This window comes from Capsicum annuum, chromosome 10 (assembly GCF_002878395.1).
Source record: "Capsicum annuum cultivar UCD-10X-F1 chromosome 10, UCD10Xv1.1, whole genome shotgun sequence".
Lineage (NCBI taxonomy): Eukaryota > Viridiplantae > Streptophyta > Magnoliopsida > Solanales > Solanaceae > Capsicum > Capsicum annuum.
In genome coordinates this window covers 221,287,992-221,308,012 of record NC_061120.1, presented here as the reverse complement: position 1 = coordinate 221,308,012, position 20,021 = coordinate 221,287,992, and the positions used below count along the sequence as shown (strand labels likewise).

The 20,021-nt window shown below is 36.6% G+C and overlaps 3 protein-coding genes across 5 annotated transcripts; 2 read left to right on the top strand and 1 right to left on the bottom strand.

Moving 5' to 3' along the window:
• Window positions 1–4,155: 4,155 nt before the first annotated feature.
• LOC107844031 (nascent polypeptide-associated complex subunit alpha-like protein 1) lies at window positions 4,156–7,301 on the top strand. The gene is made up of 4 exons (XM_016688501.2): window positions 4,156–4,390; window positions 5,844–5,928; window positions 6,579–6,697; window positions 6,797–7,301. Exons 1-4 carry the CDS (start codon window positions 4,331–4,333, stop codon window positions 7,127–7,129), a joined length of 597 nt encoding a protein of 198 aa, XP_016543987.1. The 5' UTR covers window positions 4,156–4,330; the 3' UTR covers window positions 7,130–7,301.
• A 1,401-nt stretch (window positions 7,302–8,702) lies between these two features.
• Window positions 8,703–14,983, top strand: LOC107844030 (the record flags this gene model as incomplete). Its single annotated transcript, XM_047397562.1, is given in 5 exon segments — window positions 8,703–9,158; window positions 11,912–12,024; window positions 12,123–12,494; window positions 13,543–14,263; window positions 14,549–14,983. Coding segments are annotated over 5 exon segments (1,524 nt in total). The 3' UTR covers window positions 14,635–14,983.
• Window positions 14,984–15,514: 531 nt separating this feature from the next.
• On the bottom strand, window positions 15,515–19,266 carry LOC107844029 (phosphatidylinositol 4-kinase gamma 8-like). 3 transcript variants are annotated; one of them, XM_016688498.2, is made up of 4 exons: window positions 19,056–19,266; window positions 17,882–17,929; window positions 17,730–17,800; window positions 15,515–17,592 (listed from the first exon to the last, which is right to left on the bottom strand). In XM_016688498.2, the coding sequence occupies exon 4, from the start codon at window positions 17,486–17,488 to the stop codon at window positions 15,773–15,775; it is 1,716 nt and encodes a 571-aa protein (XP_016543984.2). In that variant the 5' UTR covers window positions 17,489–17,592; window positions 17,730–17,800; window positions 17,882–17,929; window positions 19,056–19,266; the 3' UTR covers window positions 15,515–15,772. The 3 variants fall into 3 exon arrangements, with proteins under 3 accessions (XP_016543984.2, XP_016543982.2, XP_016543983.2); XM_016688496.2 differs by having other exon boundaries at window positions 17,730–17,788; window positions 19,056–19,264; XM_016688497.2 differs by having other exon boundaries at window positions 17,730–17,814; window positions 19,056–19,250.
• Window positions 19,267–20,021: the final 755 nt, after the last annotated feature.

Genomic DNA, 20,021 nt, shown 5'->3' with positions numbered 1-20,021 from the left:
CGAGCCTTTCAAGAATTGCCCTCAAGAAACGAGCAATTCAATGGAGCTCCTGCTCCAGGTAGATGCGGTCTTGACCCAGCCCATAGAAAAGCCGGTCGAAATCATTCCTTAGGAGAAGGAGGTCGTAGTGCCTCGGAGGAACACGTCTGATGGGGCGCAGGGGTATCCTTCTTGGAGGCATTTTTTGATTTGGGTGAAGAAGAAGAAGAAGAGACGATTTCTGATATTTTCGGTTTAGGGAAAACTGAAGAGTTGCGTAGAAAGAGGGCTTGTACTTATAGACCTGTAGATTGCGTCCGTTCATATATCCACCCAATGGTAGGTCGACGTGTCTGACAAGAGAAAACGTTTAGTATGCGTATACCAGCTATTTTTCCTCGTGAAGAGATGTTTTGTGCAACTTTTTAATAAATGGGAACGTAAAACAAGGGAAATAATGATTCATTGCATCTATTAGAGAGATAAGCCGGGAAAATGACCAACATAACGTGTTAGATCAGCAATAATATAATCAATACATAATATTTTATTGACCATATATTATATATACCGTAAACTATAGATAGTCTATCGTAGACAAAGCTTTAGGTCGATAACAACTGAACGTTAAAATCTATAGAAATGCACATTCATCCCCCAAAACAGTAGCTTTACAACTGAAGCTAAAAAAAAGCCTATTTATGATTTGATGCCCATTTCATACGTGGTTCTTTTGTGTCTGGATTTCTTGCATATTGAACACTTATTCCTCCTTTTGGACTTGAATGTCTCACCGATGCCCTTAGTGCGTTTGACTTTCTTTCTTCCGAGTTTGGGATCGTATGGGGTGGAGAAATTTTGGTGTCTACCAATTTCTGTGGCACAATCCATTCAGCCTCCGGAGGGACCACGTTACCGAGTATACAAGGAGTTAACTTTCAGCTTTATAAATTGGCGAAGAGTAGTCGTAGATAGAGTTACCATAATCTTCGCCATCGCCGTACTTTTCTTGCAAAGCTGCCATCGCGAGTTCGCACGACATTTTCACTAAGTCAAATTTCCGACAAGAACAGCTCCTCTCCAAAAGATTGACCTTGGCAGTAACGCCGTTGTCGAACACCGTATACTCATCGAGAACCCCATTTGGATTACCCATATACAAGGAATCGCTCGCACTCTTACTATTCCTTAGGATCCTTTCCGCAGAAGGCGCAAATATGTTCTTTTTACCACCGACAAATGCATGCCGCTCCCTAATCTTTTCACCAAATTTTTTAGTAATTGAATTGAATATGTACGACACGGGGTACTCCCATTCATCCATCAAAATCGAGTTGAGTGACTCGGCAATGTTTGTGGTCATCACGTCGTACCTATTTCCCGGAAAGTGTGCTCTACTCCATTTTTTAAAATCAAGAACATTTTCAAGGACATGAGCTGCTTCGGGACATTTACTTTTCAATTCCACAAAATTATCGGTAAACTCATCAAAGAAATAAGCCTTTGCCGCGGCGTAAAATAGATAAAGATGTTCTCCGCAGTATTGATTTACGTGAAGATTTTCAGCGAGGTGCCTCATGCAAAGTCCGTGATGTGCACGACTGTATACACAAGAGAAGACATTGACGATGCTAATGTGCCTGTCGGAGATGACGCATAGATCTGGTTCATCTTCTATGATAAACTTCAGCTTCTGGAAGAAGAAAGTCCAAGAAGCATCGTTCTCTTTATCGACGACACAAAAGGCAATAGAAAAGATATGATTTTCGGTGTCCTGTGCAACGGCGCTCAGCAGAACGCCCCCGTACTTGCCATACAAATGTGTGCCATCGACGGCAATTACCTTTCTTATGTGGGCAGATCCTCATATGTAAGCTCCGAATGCTAAGAAGTAGTAAACGAACGATCTATCTATCTGGTTTACCATGATAGAGTAAGAAGACCTGGGATTCAATAACTCCACCATGTGAGAAAAAGCCGGCAAACAAGCATATCCGAGCTCTGGTGTCCCGCGAATGATGTTCTTCGCAATTACACTTCCTTTCCAACACATCCAATAGCTTGCGTTGCAACACAATTCCTTAAATATAATTCTTTGAATTTCTCTTATGCTTGGACCCTTACCATCTCGAAAATGATTTACGCATACTAAAACAATCAATTCGGATGAGACTTTTTTATGCCTGCGGGTGGCGTTTTCAACGCCGCACGTGTGCATCCCGACATACTTGTATATGCAAAATCTGTTCGAGGTGTCGTACTTTTTTGCCCGCAACAGCCAGCCACAACCATGAGATAAGCATTGCGCCTTCATCACTTTCGTGCAACTCTTCTCCATATAATTATCAAAAGACTGCCTCGCCGCTGCTGCGTCTATTTGCATTTTCAACTCTTGTTTATCGGCGAATGTTTGACCACAGCAGAAATTGATTCTGTAGGTGAAAGAGTGTCCTGTTTGTGATTCCGTTTCACGATCTTCTTCGTCATCTTACGAGTTCGATGAATTATCTCGCGAGTCTGATGAAAAGTCTTCCATATGCATAGAATAATCTTCCATATTAATTGTATCATCAACATCGTTCTCGTAATCATTCAAATAGTCATTGATCAAATCATCGTCGACTGTCAGGCGCCGCGGTGGGGGTGCTGATGAATTCAACGGTCCTTCAAAGGACCTCTCAACCACATTTATCCTCAAAATTGGCCTATAGCCACCTGCATCAGCATCCATTATGTACGTTAGCACACGTACATCGCTATTTATGATCGTAGGATTCACCTTTTCCCTCAAATGCATTACATAACTAATCACCACGTCGCTCGGCGCGCAATCTAGATCCCCGCTCTGCATTACACTTGTAACAAATTCGTTGTACGAACTGTTGCGTCGAACAGGAATGGGAATTGTCACCGTGTTAAATGATCTCCATTTTCAACATTCTCCCATGAAATCACCAGAAATCAGAACAAATTCTGCAATAGACATCCTAAAATTAAGTTTCGGTCGATGGTAGATTATGCTTATGGTCTATGTCGAGTTGTATGCATGATCGATGACTGGCGAGGACGGGTCAATGACTGCGCAGATTTCAGTATAAATAATTGAAATTACAAATATTGCTTGTAATCAATGATTGTTGAGTTTGATTATAAATGTTGCTAGCCTTGACTAAAGATAGTTGCATCATGATACGCGTCAGACCTTTCTGATCACTAGAAGAACTTCTAGGATTCGCTCTAAGAGAACTGACTCATAATTTGTAGCCGAAAGTTTTTTTTCAAACGTCATCGATCAAATCTCCACATGAATATGCTACAAATGAGAGATAGACAAAGAAAATCACTATTAATGTTTCATGAGTTTCATTTTCTTTTTCTATCTTTTGTGTGGCATGATAAACTACTTTTATAGAATGAAGTATTCGAATATTGCTTCTTCTACATTTATGATAGTATTAATTAAGAAGATTGTGTTACCATTACAATAGTGTGTAGCGGTGGTCAAATTAATATTAAAATTTAGGTTGATATCTTACAAATTAGTTTCCTTTTCTTTTTTTAATGAGATAGAGTCAAATTCTAATAGCTTACTTTAATTAATTAAATTAACTATTTTGATAAAATTGTTAGGATGTTTTTTAATTTTTGCCTTTTAAAGTCATGATTTTTAATTTTTGATGGATCAAACATACTCCAAGTAGAAGTATTCTTTCGAACAATCCGACAAAGCTTCACTTTGCCCGTTTTTATATGCTGCACAAAACTCAATAAAGACTATATAAATCTCTAACTTTTTACACAATTAACTAATAGACAATATATAATCAATTTATATTTTATAATATGTCTATATAATTATTGTACTTTAAGTATATACACTATAATATAACAATAACATCAATATACACTTAGACAAAAAAAAATATTTCTCACCTTATAAATCTGATTCATCAACGCAATTTATAAGTTACACTACAAATTCACAAATTGCATTCAATATGAATTAATAAAATACTTATTCACATCAAAATTTAAGTGTTTCTAATCAATTATTTTAATTTAATTAATAAAATTAAAAAAATAACTTGTAATAATATGTAAAACAACACATATATCATATTTTTTTCATCGGATATAAACAACTAATACACGCATATTTTAAGTTAATACCCTATTATAAAGACACATGTATTGTGAGTTACGAGTTATGACCCTTTAAAAATCGATACGATTCAATTTGGTCGGGTTGGAAAAATGGGTCATAGGTGACACAAAAAGGTTATCTTTAGGGTTTTAGGACCATTGTCTTCCTCAAGAACCTAAATTCTCTCTATCACTCGATCAACCCATCATGACTGCTCAATCTCAAGAAGAAATTCTTGCCGCTCATCTTGAACAGCAGAAACTTGAAGTAATTTTCCTTTTTTTTTTTCCTTCAGAAGTATACATAAAGTTGTGAGTTTTGAAGTATACAAATTTGACTTGATTGATTATGTTAATTGAGAGTTTGTGTACTGACTGATTGAACTTTTATATTGCTGATCTGATTTGCTTGTGTTGTGGGTATTCAACTATTCATTATATTTCCTTGAAATTGATTTTTGGGATCTATTAAAAAAATTGGAATATATACAGAATCTTCACTTTGTAGATGCTCTTTTGTTGAAAAAGTTCGATTTTTTTTTAAGGTTCGAGCTGTGGGAACAGACAATAGACCCTCGTGGTCCGGCCCTTTCGAGTATAGTGGGAGCTTAGTGTATTGGGCTGCTTTTTTAATAGAGACAGCACGTTTGCTTTAGCAGCGTTTAAAATTTGGATGAAATGTTTACTTTGTTGTGTGAAAGAGCTTGTTAGTTTGCTCTGGGATGCGATAAACAATCTCTTTTGAGGGAAAGTTTGAGTGTTTTTTTTGAGGCGATGAATAGAGTGGCTTCATGGTGTTTTTCATTGTAATTTGCAAAGTAATTTACTCTTTATGACTAAAATTGCGGTAAGTAGGAAATTATAAAGAGGAGGGGAGCAAAAGGGATGTTAAAGCTTCTAGCAAAAGAAAATTAAATGTTAAAATTTGCTTATGCTAATTCAGCAGTGGCTCACCAGTCGTAAGTCAGCCCAATTGAGTTAACAATCGAGCAATATAGAGGTGTGCAGGATTGTGCTCCTCACTGAGGTTGTCCTTTCGGGAGCAATATTGGAAAATATTTCACTCTTTCAACGCATATGTCAATTGGCTGACTTGACCCTTCCCCTACTCTCTTGATGTTGATTCATCTTTTAAGAGAGATGGAAATACTTAGTTCCTTTCCATTCCCTTTTCCTTTTCCTCACAATGAATTTATGATTTGTTTTAGTGGTTCAGTTGTGATTATTATTTTCTTTTGAGACTGTAAGGCGAATATCGGATGTAGTTAGATGAGATGTAGTTATCATCTGTATGACAGTTGATGTGATTAATGTTTTAGAGTAGCTAAATTTATCTATATTTGTCTATTTGAATCTTTATTGTACTTGCATTTCATATGCTTGAGAAATTTCATGAAGTTATTTAGACTTCCCATGTTGTAGTTGCTGCAATATTTTTAAGCATCTTCTGTTTGTTTTTTCATGAATGAGTCAAAATGGTGCATCTTTGTTTCCACTTTTCCATATTATAATGTTTATACCTATGCCGAAGAGAACTACAGAAAAATGAAAAGGTCATGTGTGGTATGTAACTACTTCATTGGTTCACTTGTAAATGGTAGAAATAGTGAACTATTGTCATTTCTTGGTGTTCAATGTCAGCTTTCGTCGAGTGAGCATGGTTTTGGTCTTCATCTATATTCTTTAACATTTTTTTAATCAAGTATAATCTTATTTTGTAGTCTGAGGAGCCGATTATTGAGGATGAAGACGATGATGATGAAGACGAAGACGAAGATGATGACAAAGATGAGGATGATACTGAAGGTAAGCATACAAGCATAATTTCATTAATCTGAGCCTAACTTTACTGGTTCATTCTTTTGGTTCTTTCAAGTTGATGTCTTCAAAGCATTAGTTTGCATTTCCCATCACTCATCCAATTTTAGATTCAACTAGCTATGGAGATTAAGGACTTTGCTTCTGTATTTTACTTTTCCTTGTAAATTCTATTTAATAGGAAGCTAAGTGTGTAGTTAAAGTTGACTTGTTCGATAAATTTGAGTTCTTGAAAATTGTAAATGGTGCATTCATAATTACTGGTTGTACAAGTGTGTTGATTAGGACAACTCAATCCAGAGAGTCTCACTTAAGATGAGATAAAAGGAGTACGACAAATGTTGGAGTGTCTCTCATATTGATTATATCTTTGTCCAATTTGTGCATTGCCATTTTTATTATGTTTTCATTCTTTTGTTGAAGTGACTGTAGACGATAGGTTTTATTTGAAGTAGAGTATATTACATTAACTCATGCTCATTTATTGCCACGTTCCTGATTAACTTTGTTGGAGGAGATTCTGGGTCGTTCTCTATGCTTCTCAAAGTGTGCATCCTCTCTGAGAGATAACAACTTAATGTTCAACTCTTTATTGTGGTCCACAATGACACACGGAATTGTCAAATTACAAATTGCAGGGGGTAGTGGTAGGTCAAAGCAGAGCAGGAGCGAGAAGAAGAGTCGAAAAGCTATGATCAAGCTCGGAATGAAGCCAATCCCGGGTGTCAGCCGTGTCACTGTCAAAAAGAGCAAGAATGTTAGTTAATTATGTCATCGCCTTCTTGCCTTTTCGTTTCCATGTTTTTTGTTCTAGTGCTTGTTAGCTTTCTCCTTATTTTGTCTTCTCTTGTTTCAGATCCTATTTGTCATATCGAAACCGGATGTTTTCAAGAGCCCTGCATCAGACACATATGTTATATTTGGTGAGGCAAAGATCGAGGACTTGAGCTCTCAACTGCAGTCTCAAGCTGCTGAGCAGTTCAAGGCTCCTAATTTGAGCAATGTGATATCGAAGCCAGAACCATCAACAGTGGCTCAGGACGATGAGGATGTAGATGAGACTGGCGTAGAACCCAAAGATATCGAGCTGGTGATGACACAAGCAGGTGTTCCCAGAGCAAAAGCTGTCAAAGCTCTCAAGGCTGCAGATGGTGATATTGTCTCTGCCATTATGGAGCTTACAAACTAGAAACTCTTTTACTATGTAGTTCTTTTCTCTTCCTTTCGAGCTGCTTATGAATATTGAAGTTTTCGGTTGCTGCTTTTCCTATTCGGTTTTACTGTTCTGCTTGCTGTCATTGTAGACCAGAGACATACAGAGTTATGCAAAAGAAAAGAAATAGTATCTCTGGTTACTTGCATTGGAGTTTAATTATATTTTTATTCACGTCGGCAGTCTCATACTTAGGGGTAAATCACTTCCTACCAAAGGTGACTTCATACTTGGGTTTGTACTCGAGATCTCTGATCAAGGATAAAGAAATATTTGCCACATTCCACCGCGATCCTTTTTGGTCAATAGGCATGACTCTTAACTTGCATCAAGCCTCCTGTGGACACTGCATCCCAAATATTCCCGAACCACAAGATTATTAGTAATCTTTTTATACTTCAATTTATCGAATTCCTTCAACTTGTCAGTAAATTTCGACACTCAAATTATGGTATGTTCTAAATTAACATCCGAACACATGATAAAGTGGTTAGTGTAAACCTTACTAATATTACAGCTAGTTAAAGACTTAAATCACATTTGTTGTATCATCTCCTTTGTCAAATCTAATAAATGAAACCAAATGAATTAAAACATTACATTTATTAGATTTTTGTACATTGTATATAGATAGACTATGCTTTTCTCATTTATTGGTTCACCTAGAAATAAGTTGGATCGTATATCAAAATCAAGGATGAGTCCTAGGTTGGTTGAGAGCCCTCTTCTTTATTGAAATAAAAGTTTCACCTAAGGTGAAAGGTAAATTTAATATAAATTAACAAATAAATACTGACAAACAAGCATAAGTGAATTCTTTTTCTTGCCATTTTCTATAACTCCCTCCTTGTAACAACAACATACCCAGTGTATTCCCACATAGTGCGGTCTGGGAAGGGTAAAATATACGCAGTCCATGCCACTATTTTTTATAAGAAGTAGAGAGACTATTTCCGATAGATCCCCAGCTCAGGATCAAAGACAGTAGACAAAGTCAAAATAAAACATGAAACAAAATGAAATAACAGAAAATAACACTCACAACTCTCTCCTTGTTATAAAAGTTAGAAAAAAAAAGCTTTCTTTTCTGTCACTGATAAATAAAGCTTAAATTATGTATTAGTTGATTTTTCAATTTATGTTTTCGAAGTTGTAAAATTCAAATTTTTATATATAATATTGCAACAAATATATATTTACATAGTCTTTTTTTTGTACCCATTCCAATCCGATGCTTGCAGTTAGAGCCCGACTAATTCAGATCACGCACTGCCTGATCCATTTTGGATATTCCATAGATATAGATAGATTTTATTCCTATTTTGACGGATAGAAAATAATTTTTTTTTACGAGAGATACGCAACATATGTAATACTAATAAAAAAAAAAAGGTGGGTGCAAAATAAACAGTGCAGATCACAAGTTAAAAATATTTAGGCGGTACTTATATTACAACCTTTCCATTTGTACGTGAATTTTATTACATCATGTAAAAACAGTCAATAAAACACCATTTAAAGCAAAACAACAAAATCTGTCTGCTTTATTCACTTACAACAATTAACAGTTGTTCTTACAGCAACTCACTTTACTCTCTTCCATCCTATAACCCTAAACCAAACTACAAAAATAACCAAAACAAATATACATACATAGTTGTATTGTACCACTCTTTAGAAGAAGAAGAAGAAGTGATGGATTCTTTGTTGTGCAAATATAGAAATGAAGTATAAGAAAAGGGAGTTAGACCCACATTGTTATAAGTGTTTCCAATGGGGAAGGGAGAGGAAGAACAGCAAATACAAAGTGGTACTACATTGGATGCACAAAGTACAAACCAAAATGTAGAGGGTTGGAGGTGTTGTAAGTTTAAAGGGTTGGTGAGTTTTAGATGTGCATTTGTATTGTTGCTTGGTTTGGGTGTCTTGGTTTCTGCTGTTTTCTTGTTGCCATTTTTCAAGAATAGAGATCTGGGGGATCTGGATCTTGATTACAAGTATAAAGGTACTATTTTTATAGCTTACTGATTAGTATAAACTGTAAAGGTGCTATCTTTATGTGTCTTAATGGCAATATGTGTTTGTTTTGAAGATCTTTCTGAGTAATTTGTTGTGTTTGATTGGTAATAATGAGTTTACAATCTTGTTTTGTACCTTGTTTGAAATCTTGATTACCTTTTTATGAAATGTTTCTCTTTCTGTTATTAAAGAACTGATATGTTTGAACTTTGGGGGTCTTCTAGTTTTGGTTAAATGAAGTGAATTTTCAGTTACTGAGACTTTCAGTTACAGCAACAACATACCCAGTGTATTCCCACCTAGTGGGGTCTGGGGAGGGTAGAGTGTACGCAGTCCGTACCACTACCTCAGGTGAAGTAGAGAGGTTGTTTCCGATAGACCCCCGGCTTAGAACCAATAACTAAGCATTTTGGCCCTTAATTAAGAAAACTGGAAAGTTATTTAGTTGGTATGCATTTTCGCCCTTAATAGTGACATAAATTTCATGCTAATTCTTCATCTGGTAGCAATTGCCTTTTTGAGTTTCACTTTGAGGTGGTTTGTAGCTTAGACATATAATTGATGAGTCTGTTATTAAAACTTGTATTAAAGCAACTGGTATATTCTGTTACATACATTTTCACTGGTAAAATAAAGAAGGTAAAGAAGATTGTTGATTTCGTCGACTATAGCAGCAGAATAGATACCTAGTTATGTCTCAGCTAGAAAGAATGTACCTTTAGATCCACCTAGTGATATTTCAGCTCGTCAGTATTTCATTATTTCTCAGAGATATTCACACCTTAAATCCCCAGGAAGGATTAGTTTATCAGTTTGATACGATTCTATTATCTCTTGTTTTTTTAACCCCTAATGTTCCTTCCATAAGTCGTACCTCCGTTTGTTGCTTTTGCACGTTCCTTTACAGTAATTGGCCATCTGATGCTCTTGCATTATGAACTTATTATGATCAGATGACGGTATAATCTTAGATTGGTTGATCTACTGTCTTCTGTTCCGATAGAAAACTCCTATGGTTAAGCACAACAACAACAACAACATACTCAGTACAGTCCCACAACAACAACAACATACCCAGTTCAGTCCCACGAGTGGGGTCTGGGAAGGGTAGATCGTACACAGACGTTACTTCTACCTTGTCAGGTAGAGAGGCGGTTTCCAAAAGGCTATCGGCTCAAAGAAAGCAAAAACACATCTAAGAAGACATAAGCAATAACAGTACAGTATGAAAGTAGAGGCATACAATACAATCAAGTAGTAATAGATAAAAATGAAAATTATGGAAATAGTAAACTAATGAAATAATCAAAATATTGAAGATAATACTAATACTACTAAACCGGGGAAACTAAACACAAAACTAACTACTACTAGCCTTCTACATGAATCCTTGCCATCCACACCTTCCAGTTGATCAAGCGAGATTAGTTTTTAATGCACTTCATTGTTTTTAAATCTTAATGTTCCTTAGGCAATGCATGGTGCTCCCAGAACATCGCTTGAGTTAAACAATCCAACTGAACTTTAAGAGGGGCCGCTTTTCAGGTGTCTCCTTTTGATGGCATTCTGAAATTATTATGCATTGGCCACATAGAATTAGTTTTTCCCTTCTCATTCGAGTGTTGGACATCAAGCAAAATCTTTGGAAATCCTCAAAGAAGACAAGTCTTGATTGAAGCTTGGCCTACTTAGTTAATGTTTTCACATGTCCTTATAACCGTAGGAGCTTTTGATCTATTGATAATTTTGTTCACTTGGAGCTCTGAAATCGTGATTATCTCTTAGTAGCATTCTAGCGGCTCACATCTCCTGACCATTTGAGTTGTCTAATCGATGTTATCCTCACATTTTAATTTGACCTCCGGTAGTTATATTCATTTCATTGGTCGATGTTTGGATACTCACCCATTGGACATTCTTTTATCAGGTAAAATTATTTATTCATATCCAACAACAATTAAAATATCGAACATATATAAAATAAACACACACTCCCTCTGGCCTCTACTTCATCTTATGTGTCTCTTAGTTTGACTGAGCACAAAGTTCAAGAAAATAAGGGAGACTTTTTAGTCTTGTGGTCTTAAACTAAAGATGTGTATAATGTTCCGAAGGCCTCTTGAATCTTGTGGTTTTAAACATGCAGCGTAGAATGTTGGAATTCAAGAGTTACTAAACATAAAGACGTTCTTTCCTAAACACTTAAGCTGCGTAAACTGAAACTGAGGGAGTACTGAGTAGGTTAGAATTCCTGGTCTTGGAGGTCTAAATTAACCTAGTGCTTTTTGTTTCTCCATAGCTTAGTTTTCCCACAAGTAACAATCAATGTCATCAACAACTTCATCTGCTTGTAGCATTGAGGTATGATAAAGGCTTTTAATAGTAGGCATAGAACAGAGTTGTTCTCTAGGTGACTGCACTTCTCTCAGCATAGAGTAGAAGTGTTCTTGAAGGACAATGAAAAGCTTGATACCTTTGGAGTACATGGAGTCTCCTGGTTGGTAGCTGCTTCTTGACAGTGAAAGTGAAGCATCTCTATGCTGGACTACATATGTCAAGCTGGTTTTAGTTACTTTGAGACTTTCACTTGTTTTTCTTGTAAAGTGTCTTGAATAATCTGAATTTCCTACTTATATTTGGGAAAAAAAAAGAGTACCTACTCATAGATGATTGAAGTAGATCTTACGCTCATTGCAAATATTTCCAGCTTTTCACGTCGATGTGTTTTGTGTTTTCCAGGTCATGATATAGTTGCTAGTTTCATGCTTGAGAAGCCAACTTCCTTTGTCAAGGATAACATTTTGCAACTTGCAGATGATATTTTTGATGAAATAAGTGTTTCCCATACTAAAGTATGTCCAATAGTTCTCCCTTATCTCAGATATTCTTCCTTAGCTTATTTTTCTTTTGCCATTTCTGCCCTCTCACACGGATTTTGTGCTTCTAACAGGTGGAAATAATATCATTAGAAAATATACCTGGATCGAACATAACAGAGGTCATCTTTGCGGTTGACTCTGAAGTGAAAAATGGGAGGGTCTCTCTAACTGCTCTGAGTTTAGTCCGGTCGGAATTTGAAGCTGTTATTACTGACCAATCAGCTCTGCACTTGACAGAACGTTTGTTTGGCGATCCTTTTTCCTTTGATGTTCTGAAATTCAGAGGAGGGATTACTGTGATCCCCAAACAGAGTGGATTCCCCATGCAGCAAGTCCAGATTCTTTTCAACTTCACCTTGAACTTTTCAATTGATGAGATTCAAGATAATTTTCATGAACTAAAAAGCCAGCTCAAATCTGGATTACATCTTTCATCGGGTGAGGTCTGTGATTATGATTGCTTTTAGCTGCATTGACACATATATCTTTCCTCTTATATCATTCTTCATGCCGCTGACGATGTTTTTGTTATTAAGCAAGTTCTCTATGATCTATCGTCCTTTTTCAAGCTCTATGTTCTTTGGGTTATATTACTTTCTTGACACATTAACTTTTTTTATTTCTTATCGTGGTATGACTGATTGATTGTAGTAAGGCTTCTGTTCTTTTATTTGCTATTTCATTTAAGTTTTTCTGTTTGTTATATATGTATAATCTCCTGGTAAATGTGCATGTTTGAATCCTGCCGCCCACACAGTTGAGGTACTTGATTTTTCATTTTCAAAAAAGAATTGTGTAATTTTTAACTCATGGAGGCAGTCCTTTGAAAGGGAAGTAATTATATATCAAAGTAAAACGGTATACAGAGGCTGCACTTAGATAGTTTAAATTATGAAACCCAACTATCTATAGTTTGCTTTCATATTTATGCTCAAGTTGAATGGTTTTCTATGACTATATATAGGTTGTTCTATGATGTATCAATCTGATAATGCTGCCCCTTTGTAGAGTATCATTGTTAATAATTTCTTTTCCAAAAGGTCTATATGATTAAGACCGTGAGAGGCATTGTGTATATTTGTGTTTTAAGTGGTAGGTTTTATTACCACTTCAGCGAATCTCATTGGCACAAAATGTATCATTCTTTTTCTTTCTCAAAAGATCCATATACGTGCAGTTGTTTTATTAAAAAGGCATAAAGCTTGCACTGTATCATTCTCTTGCAATCTGCTACCGTCCAACAAAGGCCCTTCCAAACGCAGGCATACCTGAACATATTTTATCTTCACGTTTACGCACACTAAAGCAATATCCCCGTGTTCACAGCAGAGGATGTCTTGGTTTATTTATGCTCCTGTTGGTTGCTTGCATCTTTTTGTTATTACGTGTTTATTGCTTGAAAAACATTTTTCATTATTTATTACTTAGAAGAGCATTCATTGTTGATGTTAGCATGCTGATTTCTCTTTCTTTTTCCTCTTTATAATGCAGAACTTGTATATGAGTTTGACAAGTACAAGAGGTTCAACGGTGGATCCTCCCACTATTGTTCAGTGTAAAGTCCTTTTGGCAGTCGGAACAAATCCCTCCAGTTCAAGGATGAAGCAGTTGGCTCAGACAATTGGTTCTCATTCTGAAAACCTTGGCCTCAATAACACCGTATTTGGAAGGGTTAAACAAGTTAGCCTTTCCTCTGTTTTACCTCATTCGCAAGGTGGTGATGCTGGTAGCCCCTCACCTTCTCCAGCTCCTCTACCTCACCGTCACCACCACTACCATCACCGCAATCAAGATTCAAACCTTGCTCCTGCAATATCACCTGCTCCAAAGGTTGGGAAAGGTGGATCTATTAGCAGGCAAGTTTCACCTATATCTGCACCAACGCCAGCCTCTGCAACAGTATTTCCACCTGCCCCTGCACCTACGCAGCACAAGAGACATGAGACCCAGCCTCCTTGTTATTTTGGGAGATTTCCAAGGAAGGCAAATAGTCACTCGCATATGGTTCCTGCTCGAGCACCAGTCCCTGCACCTCATATTGCTCCCTCGCCGCACCAGCAAGTACATGCTCCAGCTCCTATTCCACATGAAATCACTGCATCTAGTCCATTGCCTAATGTAGTGTATGTTCATGTTCATCCTCCGCAAAGGAGTAATTCTGTTGCAGAGCCTCCTAAAAGATTTATGCCAGCGTCACCCTTGCCATCTTCATGTGAGTACTTTCTTGAGCACCTTGTCTGCTTTAAACAGGGAATGTGATAAACTTGCATGTCAGCTCATCTCATCAACTTTTTTCCCACCTTTCTTCCGGTCCCAGAAGAGGAGGACTTAAAAGCAAGTGAAATTTCTTTTTCTCTAATATAAATTGTTCATTTTGTTTGGATTCTTAAGATGTTCGCTTTAATCAGCTGGTGCTTTTTCTCTTCTAGTAGAATCATACTTGTGTTTGCCTCACCGTGTAGGTGATATTTTTTTCTGTAATGCTAAATTGATGCAGTGACATATGCATTTGCAGCTTCTGAAGGAATTCTCTCGTCAAAATTCTGGGCTTTCTCGCTGTTCCTACTAGTACTACTTCCATAGCAGCAGGACAAGGAGAAATTATTTTTTCGTAACAAAACTTGCCTCCAGTATTCTGAAAACAAGTTCCACGTCATTCCATAAAGAAACAAACTTGACGAATTTGCAGAGAGTGAGCGCGAGAGAGCAATGCCAAAAGGGCATACCTCGCACTTGCATAAATGTGTGTTATTGTTGTATTCTTGTAAATATTTCTATAAAGATTCAGTGCAGAAATGCATTTTTAGGTCAAAGTCACAGAGGTGACAGGCCTGCGATGACTTGCATGGGCACTGTCATGTATCATCCCTCTTGCATAAACGCAAGGTGGGAAAAACACAACCAAGAAATGTATAATAAGCCTTTTTGTTCCTATGATCTTCCAAGCTTATCATTTGTGATCTTTAGTACTGAATGACAGATTGTTCTTACTATGTCAGTTGCTGATTCTACTTCTCAGTTATACTTGTGAAAAGTGTGGTCGTTGAGGTATCAGGATCTGATGGTTCACCACATAGGTAAGTCTTTCATTTGTCTCTATATTATCAAATGGATATATGTATCAGAAACGTAGATACATCATGATGAATCTTACAAAACACACTTTTTTTTTTTTAACAACGATGGTGTTTGAGTTAGCTTGTGTAACTTTGACTATTCCACAAGTACTTACTTGACGTTTTCTTCTATCAGTACAAGTATCACATAATTCTGTCGACCAAACCTGAGACGATGAAAGGAAATGGACAGAAAACTTTTGCACCTGTGTTAGATGCATATACATAGTTGAACCATATACCATGGTCCAAAAAACTTGCTTGTATATACAATAAAATTTATTTGAAACTATAAATAGTTAAATACAATTTACAATTTCAACAACATATTATCAAATAGCCTCAAAGAACATAGAATTCTCTAATCTTTGTATGTTAAATGATGAAAACACAACAATAATTAGGCCTCACTCCCAAAATATTTGGGATTGGCATTTTAAACAAGAGAAGTAGTAATAACAAGAAGACTAATAATTCTAAAAGAGGGGTGTGGAAAGGATGGCAAATTTGCCCATCTCTTTGCCATGCTATAATATCTATCTGCATATATATATACACTTGTTGTAAATACACATGGAATTCTTCTCATAAACCAGACTTGCTCTTCAGAATTCACAAGAAGATCCCAATCTTTGCTTTGACAAACACATGCAGTTTTTTCCCTCGAAAGCCTCTGATAAAAGCTTCTCGAAAACCTGTAAGAACAAGCTCCATTCTTCATTACTCATTTCACCAAAAGAAATCCCTTCACCATCATTCTTGTAGTTTTTTGTACCAAAGCTCATGCTCCTCAACATGGCGCTAGCCTTTTGAGTATCACCATCATTGATGTTATCCTCCTTAGCACCATCATCGTCAATTAAGGTGTCATAATCGCGAGAAATGTTGCTTAGGCAATCACATTCTTCTTCATAACTAAACACTGATGGATTAACTAATCTACTCATAGACCTTACAGATGATAATCTTTGAATCTTCGGTGGCTTAGCTGTTACAGCAGAACCTTGCAAGATTTCATCAGATTCTTCATCTTCTTGATTTGAGTCATCTCCATCTTCATAATCAAACTGAAAAACTCCAGCATCTTCTTCTTTCTCTTCAGCAATACTTTGATTATCCTCTTTTATTTTACTCTCCATCTTAACCTTGGCACTGAAACATATCTTTTCTAACGCACTCCATTCTTCCTGTCCTCCATAACATTTTCGTGTCATCATTTCTCCGATTTGATCTAGACAAAGCCCTGAGGTAGTAGCTTGTTTCAAAAGAATGGTGCACACCACAAGAACCCTGATGGATGATTCCCTGATAGAAGGGAGTTCACTTCTTAGTATATCTGCATCCTTAAATGGATCGAGACCACATATATACTCCATCTCAGACTCCGAAAATGGAATGGAGGCTTGAGGCCAATGCAGCCATTCAAAGTATGGATCATCAAGTGATTCTGGCAAGCAAAGTCCATGATCTATAGGTACAAGTTCAGCAGAATCAACAGCATAGCTTTCTTTACCGTGCTTCACCAGGATATTTCCAGCATGCCTGTCGAGATTGAGAAGGCGTATGTCCAAAATACCAATACGATGGATTGAAGCCACTGAAAAGCGTGAAGCGCCTAAGTCGCCTGCATCATAATCATGTTCTGTAAACCGTTGAAGTGAGGCAATCTTGTAAGTTGAAGCAGAAATTGATTGTGAATCGTTTATATTGAAGGTAACATGAGAAAATTTGACTAATGTTGTTGGAGGAACACCAGCAAATCCATCATGGTCAAGGAGATAGGCAGCAGATTCGCGGACACCAGTTTCACCTATCCTGATGGATCTTTTCATGCCCGGTTGGCCTAGCATCCGACCTGCAAATCCCTTCGGATTATTAAAAGCTAGAGGTTCCTCATCTGCAGGTTTTGCCACTGCTACTGCACTACCATTAGTCGCCCGGAAAAGGTAAGCACCACCTAAGCCACTTGACAGTAACTCAGGTTTGACTCCACATTCCATAGCTATAGCAACCTCAACAACTAAAGCATGCACTTTAGGAGCGCGATGGCCACCAATGATTTCAACTCTCGGATTACTGTCGAAATCTTCTTCCGCTCTCGCAGAGAGGGATAAACATGGCGTGGAAAAGCTCTTTTGGATGTTGGAGAACTCAAATGGAACGCGATGTAGAGAATGTGTAAGGGTCGTTTGGCTTGATTCAAGAATGTTGTTGTAATCGATCTGAGAGAACGATGGAATCTTACACCTTGGAGGTCGAACGAATTCCTTGAACCCATGATTCTGATGATTGATAGCTACAGCCATCTTTTTGAATCTCATTCAGGTAAAAACAACAACGATAAAAGTGCATGCTAAAGGGAGCTTCTTTAGTGAGTGAATCCTAGAGAATTAGTCTTTCTTTGGTAGAACATCCTTCACATTGTCTGAAAAATGAAACAACATGAAATTCATTGTCCTAAGCAAATCTACAAACCATTACAACATCCTTACTTAACCAGTTGACACTACATTTTTGACAGTGAATTCATGAAAGCAAATGAAAAGGAATATAGAGACTAACATCAAATTCGCGTAAAGGAGGCTGCAAAAGTCGAATAACCACATTGCTATCTTCGAACCCTGTGAAATTTCCTGCGAATTATACACTGAAAACAAACATAGATACAGCAAAATGATTGAACACCAACGGTTTAGAACTTGAAATTTACATACCATCCTGTTGGTTCCCTCGCTCCTCCGCTTAATAGTCGCCACAAATGACTGCAGAAAGAAGAAGAAGAAGAAGAAAACAACAACAATTAGAAGAATGTATGCCATTGACATTGGCAAAGAACCTAGAGTTGTACTAAAAGAACTCCTATAAATGATCTTCGATAATAAGCAAAAGAGATTGTGGTTCATAACTCATAAAATTAAAATCCTTTTGCTTTTCCACGAATGTGCATGTGCATGAGAGTGAGAGTACTAATAATCTTGTTATAAACCTCAATCAAGGAGCGGATCCAGGATTTTCAGTGAGGGGGCTCAGTAGTACATATATGGACTAGTCGAAGGGGTTCGACCCCTACTATTTATACATAAATTTTTTTTTTACCATGTAAAAATAGTATAATTTTCCGATGAAGGGGGTTCGGATGAACCCCCTGGACCCTATGTAGATCCGCCACTGCCTCAATCTTTGCATAAAAATCAAGAAAATTTACAATCAAAACATATTTCTAACAATATTTTCAAGAAAACTGATATTAATAATGAAAGTAATCTCAACTATCCCATAAAATCTTAGGTATTCACAGAAAACAAGATTTCGAATATCCCATAAACTCCTAGGATATTCATAAAGATATTCATAAAGATATTAAGGCGCCAAATAATGTCTTAATCAATGCCGTCGCTGGACGTTCCTAGCGATCAAGTACGTCGAAAGGAGATCCTAATCATGTTACGTTCGAGAAATACACTACTAATGACCAAAGAAGAATCAAGGCAGGAATATAATAATTGACTCCTAGTATATTCATAAACAGATGCAAGGCGCCAAATAACACTTCATCAACGCCGTCCCTAGACGTTCCTAGCGATCAAGTACATCGGAAGGAGGTCCTAATCATCCTACATTCGAGAAATACGCTACTAACGGTCAGAGAAGAATCAAGGCAGGAATATAATAATTGACTCGTATGATATTCATAAAGAGATGCAAGACACCAAATAACACTTCATCAACGCCGTCCCTGAACGTTCCTAGCAATCAAATACATCGGAAGGAGGTCCCAATCATGTTACGTTCGACAAATACACTACTAACAACCCTCAAGACAGTAACATAACTGTACTCATAATATCTATCAATAAAAATCCATTTTTCGATAAAAGTATTACATACCCTGAACACTGGTGAGGCATTCAGGGAGACGAACAACAACGGCTGAGCGTGAGAGAGACAGAGAAAAAACAAAATTCCTTTTACTAAAATATTATTGAGAGACAAAGGCCCCCCCTTCTTCTCTGTCTGTCTGTTTTTTTTTTTTTTTTTTTTGTTTTTCAATTTTGTTTCCCCAGTCTGGGGGAGATTTTTCTCTTTTACTAATTCTCTCTTTCGAAATACCGGTAAAACGGTTATAATATAATGCCTTCCTCTCGTTCCCGTCCTTCTCGCTAACCATTTTCGATATATTATGTGAAGGATATTATTTTTAATCAAATCGCGTTAAATTATTATAGTTTTATTAATGACCAAATCACTTATGCATGCATGAGTGATGAAAGTTTAGTGTGGAATAGTCATTTTGCGTTGTGTGAATCTTCCTCCAACTTAGTCTAATCGTAAAGATTGGAGTACGTTTTTTTTTTTTTTTTTTTGAAAATAAAAAAATATCAAGTAGTATTTGTATAGTGAAAATGAAAATCTCCAAGAAAAAACAACGCGAGTATTTGTTTTTGTTTTGTAACTTTGAAAATACTCTCACAATTTTAGACGTTAGAAATTAGACCTCAATGCCGCAATTTTTCTTTAAAATTGAATCCAAATTATTTGAAAGTTGTATGTTATGCGATTATAAGTGAAAACCCATGTAACTTATGTATAAAAAAATGACATGATTTAGCTTCCAACTTACGTTATTTGCTCGATCTTTATCACTTCATCTTGCTCTCTTTGATATATTTTTGTCTCTTTTCATAATTTTTTTTTTATTAATTATATACTGCGCGAAAAGAAGAAGAAGAAAGAGATACAGCAAATATGCAAAAATTAAGCAATAAAATCAAGCATGAAAGAATGCTAAAATAATCATATAAGCATAACCAATCATTATAGTTAAAAAAACTTTTAACCCTTAGATAATAATTA

Bases quoted from the DNA above. Each gene is read 5' to 3' on its own strand.
- LOC107844031 (XM_016688501.2), top strand. From the start codon at position 4,331: ATGACTGCTCAATCTCAAGAAGAAATTCTTGCCGCTCATCTTGAACAG. The intron at 5,929-6,578 runs GTAAGCATACAA...TACAAATTGCAG, and splicing joins AGATGAGGATGATACTGAAG to GGGGTAGTGGTAGGTCAAAG. The intron at 6,698-6,796 runs GTTAGTTAATTA...CTCTTGTTTCAG, and splicing joins CTGTCAAAAAGAGCAAGAAT to ATCCTATTTGTCATATCGAA.
- LOC107844029 (XM_016688498.2), bottom strand. From the start codon at position 17,488: ATGAGATTCAAAAAGATGGCTGTAGCTATCAATCATCAGAATCATGGG.